Source organism: Peromyscus californicus, unplaced genomic scaffold (genome assembly GCF_007827085.1).
Source record: "Peromyscus californicus insignis strain IS unplaced genomic scaffold, ASM782708v3 Scaffold_21__1_contigs__length_65335640, whole genome shotgun sequence".
Taxonomy (NCBI): domain Eukaryota; kingdom Metazoa; phylum Chordata; class Mammalia; order Rodentia; family Cricetidae; genus Peromyscus; species Peromyscus californicus.
In genome coordinates this window covers 17,287,541-17,301,658 of record NW_026294514.1, presented here as the reverse complement: position 1 = coordinate 17,301,658, position 14,118 = coordinate 17,287,541, and the positions used below count along the sequence as shown (strand labels likewise).

Here is a 14,118-nt window from a genome sequence, read left to right as displayed (position 1 = left end):
TATCTCTTCTTGACATAGTGACTTCATTTCTTGTCAGTCTTTCCTTTCAATAATGATGACTACCACCCCACTTCAAAGACTGGAGTTATGGTTTGCAAGTGAAGTGTCCCCAGAAAAGACTCTTGAATTGAAAACTTGGTACCCAACTGGTAGATCCAATCACTGAGAAGGACTGAATCATGAGGACTCTGATCTAACCAATGGCTTAGGTAGATTTTGAATGGACTTTTTGGTAGAAGCTTCCATATTTAGGGCTAATTAAAGGAGCTAGGTCAACAGAGATCTATTCCCATGGGCCTCTCCTTCCTGTGCTCCTTGGTCACCATGAGGAACCGCCCTGCCACAGCCTTCTGTCTTGATCCTCTACCTCACCACAGCCCAGAAGCCATGGACTGAAACCACAAGGCAACTTCAATCTCTCCTCTTAGAAGTTCTTTATGTCAGATATTTTGACACAGAAGCAGAACAAGTAACGGAATAGACGTGTATTCAGACGAGACGATGTGAAAATACTTGACATCTCTTAAAGCCACCATGAACTTGAAAGCAATGCCACGTGACCTCCATCAGGGAAAAGGGAAAAGAAAGGTTAAAATGGCTTGCCTGGGATCCTAAGAAGTCAGACTGCAGACACCTTCCCTTTGCTGCCTCAGTGGCTTCCTTCTGAGGTCTTCCTCCAGCCCCTTTTAATTCGTTGTTCCAACTCAAGAATCACACAAAGCCTAAAACTGACTGTTTTGATTGAGATGGTCCCTCTGTTCTCGGACGCCCGATATTTTTTTGCTTGCATGACCTCCATTGCTGTGAGCACTATTACTCAGGCACACCAAGTCCATTTGGCAGATAACACGAGGTTGCCTTTGCAGATCCCAACTGTCGTGGGAGAGAGCTGCGCTTTGTGTCCCGTGGAAAGTGCTATCCACAGTTGCTTCCGAGGGGTGAGTGGCATAAAAAACATCCCTGGGAGCTGGTGCAGATGTTTGAAGGGATTGCTTACATTAGACTTCACACCGGGTCCAGGACAACCTGAGTTTGGAGGTAGCCCTGCCTCCAGCTTTCATATTTCTGATTTCCTTATCAGAACAGATACGGAACCAGAGGGAAGGAAAGGGGGCAAATCCTACTAGAAAGTATGTCTCAGCCTGCCCTTCTTCCCCAGGTGTTGAGTTCTGGAATCAAGGAGGAGAAATTCTTGTCTTGGGTACAGTCTGAGCCTCTTATCCTTCTGTGGCTCCCAACCTGCTACCGACTGTCTGCCTCAGAAACCGTCACTCACCCCGTGCGGTGCAGTGTATGCAGAACCTTCCCAATCATAGGACTGAGGTACGGTCAACATCATATTCCCCAAATGGTCATTTGACAGATGGGCTCAATGGTGGGCTACATAGATAGCTCCAGACTCTCTCTGGCATCCTTTCCACACATCTGGAATTCACTTGCCTTTAGCACAATAATTCCCTGTCTGAGGCATCCTGGTTGAAAACAAGTTTATTTCCTATAATTGATGAAACATTAAGTTCTTCCACTGACTCACACTCTGAACTAGTCAATGTTTTTGTTCCTCTAAGGCAGTGGATCTCAACTTATGGACAACTTATGGGCCTCTTCTCCTTTGTGGGGCTCAAATGACTCTATCACAGGGGTCACATAACAGATATACTGCATATCAGATAATTACATTACAGTTCATAAAAGCAGCAAAACTTATGAAATAGCATCCAAATAATTTTATGGCTGGGGGTCTCCACAACATGAGGAACTGTATTAAAGAGTCACAGGCCGGGCGGTGGTGGCGCAAAACTTTAATCCCAGCACTCGGCAGGCGGATCTCTGTGAATTCGAGGCCAGCCTGGTCTACAAAGCGAGATCCAGGAAAGGCGCAAAGCTACACAGAGAAACCCTGTCTTGAAAAACCAAAAAAAAAAAAAAAAGGGGTCGCAGCATCAGGAAAGTTGAGAACCACTGCTCTGCTCTAAGGTCTAAAATAGTTGTCTTTGTTCCAAATAAATCTTTTAAAGACTTTGGAGCTACCCACAAGAACAGTTTGTTAAGCCACCAGACAGTGGTGGCCCATGCCTTTAATCCTAGCACTCAGGAGGCAGAGGCAGGTGGATCTCGGTGAGTTCAAAACCAGCCTGGTCTACAGAGCGAGGTCCAGGACAGTCAAGGCTATGCAGAGGAACCCTGTCTCTAAAAAGCAAAAAAGAAAAAGAAAAAAAAAAGGAAAGGAGGGAGGGGAGGGGAGGAAGAAAGAGAAAGAAAGAAAGAAAGAAAGAAAGAAAGAGAGAGAGAGAGAGAGAGAGAGAGAGAGAGAGAGAGAGAAAGAAAGAAAGAAAGAAAGAAAGAAAGAAAGAAAGAAAGAAAGAAAGAAAGAAAGAAAGAAAAGAAAGAAAGAAAGATTGTGTTGTAGGTTTCCCATTAATTAAATAATAAGGAAGTAAAATCAGAGATACTTTTAGAGTTTTGAAGAGAATGAAATGAGAAGTCTAACCAAGCATGGGCAAGCCGTGAGTCATGATTTATGGGCACAGGTATGCAGCTGTGTGAGGGGTGAAAACCCAAGACATTTAGTAGCTAACAGCAGGCACAGGGCAGGGTGCCTGGAAGGGGAAGAGGTCAGGAGCCCTCAGGGTCAGAGTAAGCCCACATTGGCTCACTTTGTCCCATCTGTCTCTGTCTCTGTCTCTCTCTGTCTCTCTGTCTCTCTGTCTCTCTGTCTCTCTGTCTCTGTCTCTCTGTCTCTCTCTCTCTCTCTCTCTCTCTCTCTCTCTCTCTCTCTCTCTCATTTTTTTTATGTGCATTGGTGTTTTGCCTGCATGTTATCTGTGTGAGGGTGTCAGATGCCCTGGAACTGGAGTTATGGACAGTTGTGAGCTGCCATGTGGGTGCTGGGAATTGAACTCAGGTCCTCTGGGAAAGCAGTCAGTGCTCTTAACCACTGAGCCATCTCTTCAGCTCCCACCGCAACTTCTCTTCTTGGAGTTCCTGATCCTCATTAGTTTAGACATTAAACACACTTCCCTCAGGCATAACACAGGTCTACTGGACCCACTAAAAATCTGGAAATCAAGTTTAAATTTTGCTGAGAAGCTGAATTGAGTTTACAGAGGATTTGGAATGTGCACCAAAATTTGACTCATAAAAACCTCTTTGCAAATAACAACTTGAAACAAAAAACCGTATCAATGGGGAAACAAGCAAGACGAAGGAAATCTTCATATTAGAGTAAAAAATAATCATTTCTTATGCACAGCGAAGAAACATGAATGTAAAATGTGATTTATCACAGTGTATTTATATCTATGTATGTATATATATGGATATATAATAATTTAATCAATAAACCACAGAAAGGCATTCTTTATATAACCACTGTATGTCTAAGCCAGACACAGAATTAACTTTGAAATTACACACAAGGTACAACTTCTACATTGAAACAAGTTTAGTTTTTGAAGCTGTGCAGAAATTTTGTAAGGCCAAGGAGACAGTGTTTATTAGTTTGGTTGTTCTCGTGCAGAAACCAGTCCATTCACTTAGCTTCATCCAGATCACCTTCACTGACGACCTACTATGTGCCCAGGAGCCTCCCAAACCGGGAGCTTGACTTTCCAGTCCAGCGGCTGTCACTACTGCAGCCAGGAATGGTGGTGATGGTATTAACCAGAGGCTGCCCTGTCCTGCTGGCCCTTCAGCATCACAGTACTACTCGCTGAGGGTTAGGAGAGATCTCTCCCTAACAGCGTGCCTCAGTGTTTCCTCTTTCTGAACACAAGGAGATTTCAGATCCAGAAATTAAGAAGAAAATCCTGCCACGTTAACAGTCAAGAAATGGGTGAGCAGCTCACACAGCTCCTGGCGGCTGAGGAAGCCCGCCCTCCATCTTTTCTTCCCTGTCCACAGACTTCTAAGAAAGCATGGGCTTGTTTTGAGATCCTTTATCTATGATTTAAACTTTTTTTTCCCCAGCACCAGGAATTCAGGCTCAAGATTATCATACCTTGTAATTTTCCAAGAGAATCCCTAAGTCAACTCTATCAAAAATGCCAAACTTCTTTTTTTTAATTGGGAAGTACACTCAAAATATCTGAGGGCCTCATGCAACTCCAGAAGATACGGCTGCAGACTTGAGGGTTTCTCTTGATAATTGCAGTCCCTAAGATGCTGCCTATGCAAGGCACTTGATGTTTGGGTAGCGTGGGGAAGGGATATAAGTCAGACCTCTAGACCGTAGTTTATTGGGTAAAGACACATTAATATAATGATTTATAAGAGCTCCATCCCAGGCCAGTGAAATGGCTGCATGACCTAAGGTCTCCATGACTTAAGGCCTCTAAGGCTGACCACTTGAGCTTATTCTCCAGAACTAGTGTAGAAGGAAAGATCAATTTCCAAAAGTTAGCCACTGACCTCCACACATTTGCTATGGCCCATGTGCACGCGCACGCGCACACGCACATACACACACACACACACACACACACACACACACACACACACACACACACACATTATTAAGATAAGGTTCAGGTTTTTTTTAAATAAGTAAGCACATGGGTTATTTAATAACTGTCAGCTTTGAGAGACACGTTGTAACCACTGTAAGGTCAGACACTCCTGTATGTCTGGGGATGCTCATTCCCTGCTTGAATTCCATCTGTTTGTTCTCCTACCGGTGGTGACGCAAGCCGTACTTGCGTTTCGTTTTCGCAGATACCGCTGTCTGAAGTGTCTCAGCTTCGACATCTGCCAGCTGTGTTTTGTATCTGGTCGCCACAGCAAATCCCACCAGAAGTCACACACAGTGATGGAGGACTGTGTCCAGGTAACATCTAAGGCAGTGTGGTAAAATCCTCACTACCCCAGTCCTCGTAAGACATTCCATTAACCCTTTCCTCCCATCAGCTAACAGTTAAGACACTGGAAAAGAGGAGCTCAACCTTCAACACGTCTCAATATAACTGAGCTCTCCTATGATGGAGGAGTAGCATACACTGTAGAAAAAACGTCATAATGACTTTCATTGTTTTTTTTTTTATGATTGACACATGCCAAGAGTTTAAAAACAAACATGCTTTGTTTACGTTGCAGGTTTTTATAAATGCTATTGGAAGCAAGACATGACTTAATAGTCTACCGTCTGGCCATTGATCTCATACTATGCACTAGGAAACATCTCACAAAGTTAGCGGGGACAGGTATTGAAAACTGGAATGGATGAGAAAGAAAGGGGTGTTGGTTTGGTGAAAACAGGGCAGCAAAGTCTCTAGTTGTAGTATACTTTTGGAAAGGTTTTAATATGACTTTCCCTGAGTCCTGAATTTCAAGTATCCCCTCCACCCCCTTTGAGATAAAAAGAAAAAAGTTATCTAGGTTTTCATTTAAAAGTAAAACTTTGGCCGGGCCGTGGTGGCGCACGCCTTTAATCCCAGCACTTGGGAGGCAGAGGCAGGCGGATCTCTGTGAGTTCGAGGCCAGCCTGGTCTAGAGAGTGAGATCCAGGAAAGGCGCAAAGCTGCACAGAGAAACCCTGTCTCGAAAAACCTAAAAAAAAAAAAAAAAAAAAAGTAAAACTTTGTAACTTACAGTTCTTTTAAAGAAAATCACTAGTAACCAACAAGTTCATTTAGCTCAAGGGAAAAAGATAAATAGCATGCAAGAGCATTCATTCTGCTATTCCTAGAGCGAGAGTGGAAAATGATTGTCCTTTTAGCTACCAGTTTCAGGTGAATCCGCACAATGGAGTGCCTCAAACACCACTGTAGTGAAGGCTGAGGGTGGCTTGCTTTCACCAAGGGCAGTCTTCCGAGTCTCTCTTCAACATCAAGGTCCTTCCAGGAAAGGAGGGCACCTGAATTTTGTCAAAAACCTTGCTAAACTGCACCAACCCAGTGCTGCTGGTTCCTTGCCTCTGGTCTTCCTCTCGGGCCCTGGAATCCTGCGACTTGACGGTGTTACAGCGACACCGTGTGGCCATCTTGTTAATGCACTTTGGTTTTCAAGAGCTGGACACCTTCAAATTGAACAGCTTTGTTTCTTTTCCCTGACATTCCTCAGGAGGGCCGGATGGGTGGGTTCCGGGTGATCCACCGCCTACTGAAATTGTATACAGTAGTAAACCTGGGAGGGATGTTCCTGGAGATGAATCTACAACTTACCACCTTGTTCTTAAAGGAACCCATATCCACACATGTGAGCGACCACAAACTCAGTGGGCTGTGGTTCCTTCTTACAGCTTTAAAGTCCTCGGTCTCTTTAAGAAGAGGTTATTTACTGAAGCACTCGGGGACACTCAACCTTGAGACTTGTGCTGTGTGCAGGTTTATACATAAATGGAATGAAGAAACTCTAGGAGCAAAGGAGGTTATTTTCCCAAAGCGTCAAAACTAGAAGAAATAGTTCTCAACACTTTCATCACGGGCTAACACTAAGGAATGAAGGCCAAGTTTAAATTGACCTGATGCCCGTGGACTTGATTTTATGACATTTATTCATTCATGTGCAGGCATGCGTGTGTGCAAACAGCCAACATGTGGAGGCCAGAGGACAATCTGTGGGCATCTGTTCTCCCTTCCCACCACATGAGTCCTGAGCATCAAACTTGGGTGGTCAGGCTCGGAAGCAAGTGTCTGTCCCCACGGAGCCATCTGGCCTGACCCTTGGTGCCTCTTTTAATGGTGCTCATTTCCACAGATATCAGCAAAGGAGAACACAAAGCTCCTCCTCCGGAGCCTCAGGAACAGCCTGCCCCAGAGATGTGACAGGATAGGAGCCGGGAGAAGACAGTGGCCGCCGGACCAGCTGTCTCCCAGAGACACAGCTACCCACGCACAGGCCAGGTGTGTTGTCTGGATGCTGGTTTCACAGCCAGCACAGATGACAGCTGCAGCTTTTCTCTCTGTTAAGTTTATTTTACTAGCGTATATTAGTCATACAGAATAATGGATTTCTTGTAGCATCCTCATACGTTTATATAGTTTGACCATATTCCCCCCATTACCTTCCCTTGTCCCCTCCTGCTCCTGCTGACCCCTTCCTCTTCCAGAGTCTGCCTTCAGCCTTCATGTCTTCCTCCTTTCACGTCTGTCTTTCTTTTTTTTTTCCTCTCTTTCTCTCCAGTACCCTCCTCCCAGCAACTTTTAACTGAATATAGATCTTTTAGGAGGCATGGGACCTCTTCCCGCAGTGATGAAATGCTGGTGGGACCAATCTTGAGCAGGTCCTGTGCAGATAATCGGGGTGAGGGGAGTGCAAGCGTGCAGGCTGTGAAGCCTGGAGGACAGCGTTCCACACACTCCGTCCCTTTCTCTTACTTTTCCATCCATTCTGCTTCCTCTCCTGTGATATTCCCTGAGCCTTGGAGGAGGAGATACAGGGGACCCGTTTAGGGCTGAGAACTCAACAGCTGCGTATTCTCAGTGCTTGGGCCGTTTGTGGGGACCCGCAGCAGGTTTAATGCTAAAGCTCCTGCGAAGGGCAAGGAGCGAGAAGAGGGTAGAGACTCAAGAACTTTTCACCTCTGTAAACAGTCTTCAGGCTGATGGGGAACGAAGAGGCAACAGCGCCACGCAGTGGCCATCGAGTTAGTTGCTCTTGCCACTAAAGGCAACAGGAAGCTCAGAGGATTCTGTTTGAATAACTGTGCTGGGATTACAAGTGCATGCCGCGGCTGCCGGCTATCTAAATGAGGGTTCTGTGATCCAGAGGAAGATCCTCCCGGTTGCTATGGAAAGCTCTTTGCCTACTGAACTTTCCTCCAACCCCACAAATCAGCATGTTTAATCGTCTACTCTTCTCAGGAGCATTATAATTCATAAGCAAGTGTGAGCACGTCAGGAATGGAGATATAAGGAATAAAACCAGGTAGTGAAGTTTGATAGGAACTGAAGTAGAGGCAGAGAAGTCGTGTCCTCGGCCAGCAGCATGTGTGCCCGTCACTTTTTATGGCCATTTCTCCACATCGTAGGAATAGCCTGTCCTTCATCCGCTCAGCACAGTATTGATGGTTAAACCGAGAGAGTTGAAAGGGCTATACACACTAGAGTTCATTTAGATTCATTGCATTATGTCCAACCTACTCAGGGCATAATAAATATGGTTAAACCCCAAGATATCATTATGCAATTTTCAACGTGGTCTGGGTATTGATGAGTTCAGAAACTCTCACTGGTGACCAACCCAAAAGAAATGGATGTGAATGTTATAATTTCACAAATGTGATCATAGGCAAAGAGTCATCCTTGCTGTCTACTAAGCTGGCAAATTAGGAATGCCCGTTTTCTAAGGTGATGGTTATTGCCAAGTGGCAATACTGGATTTATTTAATAATTCAGCGAGCAATCTGCATATGGTAAGAAGCCTCTTCCTTTTGCTATAGATTTACTTTACACATGACAGTTCACATCAGCAAGAATAACACTTTTATTTATAAGAATGTAATTGGGAGTGAGATGTCAGACATCACCACAATTATTAAAATTTGGGGGCAGTTCTTGCGAATGTAATAGAAAACAAAATTAAAATGCTGAAAAAGAGGAGATGAAATCCGTTGCATCTGCAGCTGATATATTCTCCCAAGAAACCCTGAGGAACTCAGCAGAAAACACTAGCATTAATGCTTTGAGTAATGGTGGAACATAAAATATTTGCGTAAAACTGATAGTTCTTCACTCTACTAGCAATAATCAACTAGAAATTCTATAAAACTCTCATTTATTAACATATCTTATTTTACAAAGAAACTATGTGCAAGTTTAACAAAGTATGAGACTCATATAATAAAAATTATGCTATGTCATTAAGCATGGAAAACAAGACCTAAGCAAAAGAGACGCATACCAGCCAGCTGAGTGGGATGACACTAACATGGGAATGTCTATGGATCAAAACTAACGCACCGTTCCTAATCATTCGGTGCTTACACATTCACCTACTTGCAAAATCTTCCATGTAATCCAAAATCAATACTCAAGGTGCCACTGTCGCACTTCAAATACACACAGAGTGGCAAACAGAAAGGTTGCCCGTGCATGCATTTCCAAGCTGAGCGTCGACCGGAAGTGGCTTTTGCCTCCTGATTTCAGCTTTCACTCTGTAAACAAATGTCTTTCCCACAGTCTGTTCTGGACCAGGGTTTTCACACTTTTGTGCCTTTTCTAAGTCATTTCACTGAAGCTAAAAGCCCCTAGTGTATTGTTGAAGTACTTCCAGGGCTCCTGGAAAGTTGTGATGTCTCTTCACAAGACAGTGTGTGTTAGATGAGCTCTAGGAGCCAAGACTTTTCAAGGTGGTAACTCCTACCTGCATCTGATCTCAGCCTTCCGACCTGCAGACAGGTATGAAAATGAACACCTGTTATTTAATACACGTAGTGTATAGTATTTTGTTATAACAGTCAGAGCTAAGACAACAAAATATTCGCAAAGTGTTTAAATGATATGAGAGTAGACAAGGATAGAGTGTATGACTCAAAAAACTGTGGTGATATTATGTTCCCCAATATATTGTGTACCCTAATAAATTTATCTGGGGTCAGAGAACAGAACAGCCACTAGACAGACATAGAGGCCAGAAAATGGTGGCACTCACACCTTTAATCCTAGCCTCTGGAGGCAGAGATCCATCCGGATCTCTGTGAGTTCAAAGCCACACTGGAAACAGCCAGGCATGGTGACTCAAGCCTTTAATCCAGGAAGTGATGGCAGGAAGCAGAAAGGTATATAAGGCGTGAGAACCAGGAACTAAAGCTAGTTAAGCTTTTAGGCTTTTAGCAGCAGTTCAGCTGAGACCCATTCGGATGAGGACACAGAGGCTTCCAGTCTGAGGAAACAGGATCAGCTGAGGAACTGGCAAGGTGAGGTTAGCTGTGGCTTGTTCTGCTTCTCTGATCTTTCAGCATTCACCCCAATACCTGGCTCCGGGTTTGATTTTATTAATAAGAACTTTTAAGATTCGTGCTACAGAAAACGTATTGCATTCTCTGTACCTACATACCCACCTCTTTGACAGAACTGGCAAACCACAGAACCATCACCTGTTTCCGTATTTTCTCACCATGTCTGATAGTCAATATCACCATCCCTCAAAAGCAGCGGGAATGAAGCTGCTTGTTAAATGTGAACACTCTGTGGGCAGGTAGTTTTCTGCTCTTCTGATGTTTTCTTCTTTGGCTCAACTCTAATAACTCAAGATGGCAAAATGCTTCCAAAATAATATTGAATAAAACTAAACGGAATTCTGTAAAAATCAAATGCGCCCGATCTTAGGGTCATCTGTGCCCTTTCAGATAGGACATAACCAACGCACACCTGTGCTTAGCATTCCTGGTCTGTGCTCTGGACAAGATGACCTGGAAGGCATTATCACCGAATTTCTTTGTATTTTTGTGTCTAGATTGGCATGGAGAAGAGGGCACGGACAATCTACTTACATGTTTAGCCATCTAGCCCTCTACCAACTGCATAGTCTGCCTGGAAAAGAACACAGACGAGAAATAGGACATTATTGCTATTTGATGAGACACTGACCTTGATATCTAATTTGACATTTTCAATCAAAAAGGGGGGTGCAGCTGAAGAGATGGCCCAGTAGTTGGGAGTGCTTTTGCTTTTACAGAAGACCCAAGTTTGCTTCCCAATACCTTTGTTGGATGGCTCACAACTGCCTGTAACCTGAGCTTCAGGGCATCAAACGCCCTCTTCTGGGCTCTATGGGCACGCACAAATGGCATACATGTGCACACACACACACACACACACACACACACACACACACACACACACAAATAAATCTTTTAAAAATACATTTTCAAAAAAAAGCTTTCCTTAAATATCACACTTAATCTTGAAAAATTGCCCAAACGTCTTATAAAACTCTACTTTCTAACAGGCTTTCCATTGAGTATAAAGGCTCTAAAGCCCCAGTGTATGTGAGGCCATCAGGAGCAGTGGAAGCCACAGCCACAGAATGCCCCAGATACCTGTCTCCACAAGCAAATGACAAACCACATCACCAGGTGAGTCCAAAAGGGAGAGGAGCCATCCCTGAAATATTGCATCCAGGCCACTCCATAAGCATGCACCAAAGCTTTGAAAACCATTCCCAGATCAGGAAATATTTTCACCATGTTCATGGGATCAATGAAAAATATGGGAGCACATTTTCAATCATCAAGTGTTACATGCTTTTGTCTTTTGAGACACAGTCTCTTTTTGTATCCCAAAAAGACTAGAACTCAAAGCAATCCTCTAGTTTCTGCCTCTAACGTACTGGGGTTACAGGTGTGAGCTACCAGGCCCACCTAGGGCTATGCAGCTATTGCATTAAATTTGGAAAAACAAGTTAAAGATTAAAAATGAAAATAATCTATGTGTACGCATCATTAACATTTCAATATGTTTCACTCCTTTTGAATATTTTAGTTTAAATCATACTTTGAGATGTACTGATTATACTGTCAAATTGTCAATGTAAATTATATTGTGAACATTTTCCATTGTCAGAATTCTTCAAAAACATTTGCATAGTTATTTAAATAGACAGAATGCTATTCACTTAACTCCTGCTTGACATTTAGGTTGTTTCCAATTTTTACTGTAATTTAAAATTTACTATTAAAATTTCCTTTCATTATTCTTTGGGTACAGTTACCCCATTATTTCCCTACAATACATTTCTAAAGCAGGATCACCGAAAAGGTCCAGGGAAATACGTTTAAAGTTCTTCATGCTTATTGCAAAATTGCTTTTCAGAAAAGTATAGCAGATTATACGCCCAGCAAATGCAACCCCTGTGAACTTGGCTAAAGCTAAGATTAGCTATTGCCACAATTTAAATCTGCCAATTTGCAAGAAATAAAATATAATTTCGCGGGTCTTTATTTTTCTCAAATTTAGTGAAAAAAGATTCCCCCCCCCCCAATTACTTTAAAAGGCAATTATATTTTGTCCCTTCTCTCCCTCCGCTCCTCCCACTCTGGGGTGTCACTTTGACATGTCAAGATATTTAAACTGTGACTCTTTCAGCTTGGCAGAAGCAAACCCTGCTCCCCTTAGTCTTCTGAATAGAATGACTTGGTTTATGGATGTTTCTAGTTCTCCTGAAAATGAAATCAATTTTTTCTTTGTAATTTCTTACACTTTTAGGATTAAAAAGGGCTCTCCAGCCTTACCCCTCTGAGGAGTGGATGGGGGGGTGGGATAGAGGGGATGTAAGGAGGCAGGATAAAGGAATGGAAGGGGACCTGGGGATGGTATGTAAAATTAAATAATAATAATAATAATAATAATAATAATAATAATAATAATAATAATAAAATAATAAACAAACACAAAAAGGAGTCTCTCCAATGGGTAGTTAAATGATTCTTTTAACTGCATTTATTTTAACATGCTTTAACATAACATATCTTGACATTACAATTTTAAAACTATCTTGATTTTATTTTGATTTATGATTAAGTGACAATAATTTCCTACTCTTTTTTTTTTAAATAAGCCGCTTCCTCATTAATGGCTGTATTATGATTCTGTTAACACACACTAGAATTTTCACCATTTTAGGGTGAGTGTTATACTGTTTCCCACTCACCTGAATTGTTTCTCATTTTGTTTTTACATGAGAACATCATCTGATAGTCTAGCTTTACAATAGCTGTTGGTGTAATATAGAGCAAGAGTCCCCCTTTTTATTTTTCAACCACTTTATTGAAGTGTGATTGACATTTTAAAAGTGGTACATATTTAATGTACACAACTAATGAGTGCGAGAGAGGACAGGTCTATGAAACCATCACCACCATCCTGGCCATGAAATGTCCATCCTCTCCTAAAGTTTCCTCTCAACTCTATTATTGGTTTTGTCTGTTGGTGGAAGTATTAAGGCAACTCCACATAGTTAAAAGGGAGGTTTATTTTGTGGGGTAACTTACAAGTGAAGGGATAGGTAACAGGGTCTGGGAGAGGTGACTTGCAGTCCAGCAGTGTTCTCTGGAGAACTCTACTCGGTCTACACCCAGCATCCAGGATCCAAGAACCAAGAGAGCTGGCACATCTGTATCTTAGGTCTTAAGAGTTCCTTTCTTGGCTCTGCCTCATAGGCCTGACAGTTACCGGAAGCCTCAATGGGGGTAGTACCTCCAGGTCAAAGCTGGAACAACTACCCACTACGTTTGTCCTTAGGGTTCTTGTTATTATTAATGTGGGAGGTAAAAATGCTTAACATGAAAGCTACATTCTGACTGTTTGGTAGATGTCTAGGACTTACTCAATTTTACATAAATACAACTCTACCCCACATATTATTGCCTGCATGGTTTTTTTTCCATTTTTGTTCTTATTTTGTATGTTCTTATATAATACTTATTCTTCTAGAGGAATATTAGAATAGTTATAATTAATGCAGCCTGATCTTCAGGGAGGCCATCAAAGGGTGGTCACTTATAATACTTTTAATAATCAAAGAAAAAATTTAGTTTTCCCGTGACAGCTGTCCTAAGTAGAACGGTGCTGCCCTAGAGAGCGAGTACCGCGCCCACCAGGGCCGAGTGCCTTGTGCGACCAGGTATTCTGTGGGACCCTTCCAGCGAGCAGAGCCCCCCACGTCCGTTTGCGGCACACCCAGCTACTCCGCGGACATAGAGAACGCTGGTTGAGCTTAGTGAGGACTAGAAACAGCTGCCCTGTTTCCTGCTTCCGGTGGGAGGAGAAACTGGCCCTGGCCACTGTTGAGAATCATTTCACACTTTTAAAACGCTGATTCTCCCGCCCCGTAGGAATTAAAGGGGGCCCGCTGTGTCTTCCTCCTGCCTCACTTTATTCTCCTCTGCAGTTTTCCTGTCCAATCTCATGCCTGTAGTACATTTCTGATTTATTTAGAATGTTTTCAGTAGTACAAACAGGACGTGCGTTTGAAGTTTAAAATACTGTGCTTCAAGCCGGGCGGTGGTGGCACATGCCTTTAATCCCAGCACTCGGGAGGCAGAGCCAGGCGGATCTCTGTGAGTTCGAGGCCAGCCTGGTCTCCAAAGCGAGTTCCAGGAAAGGCGCAAAGCTACACAGAGAAACCCTGTCTCGAAAAACCAAAAAAAAAAAAAAAAAATACTGTGCGTCAACCCAGCAC

General features: G+C 43.0%; 1 protein-coding gene across 1 annotated transcript in view; it reads left to right on the top strand.

Moving 5' to 3' along the window:
- Dytn (dystrotelin) overlaps nucleotides 1-14,118 on the top strand; it is a 51,663-nt gene that overhangs the window by 18,767 nt on the left and 18,778 nt on the right. The window contains exons 6-9 of the mRNA XM_052749649.1: nucleotides 867-938; nucleotides 1,160-1,323; nucleotides 4,714-4,825; nucleotides 6,694-6,839. Coding sequence (XP_052605609.1) covers nucleotides 867-938; nucleotides 1,160-1,323; nucleotides 4,714-4,825; nucleotides 6,694-6,839 — 494 coding nt within the window. The remainder of the gene's footprint in view (nucleotides 1-866; nucleotides 939-1,159; nucleotides 1,324-4,713; nucleotides 4,826-6,693; nucleotides 6,840-14,118) is intronic.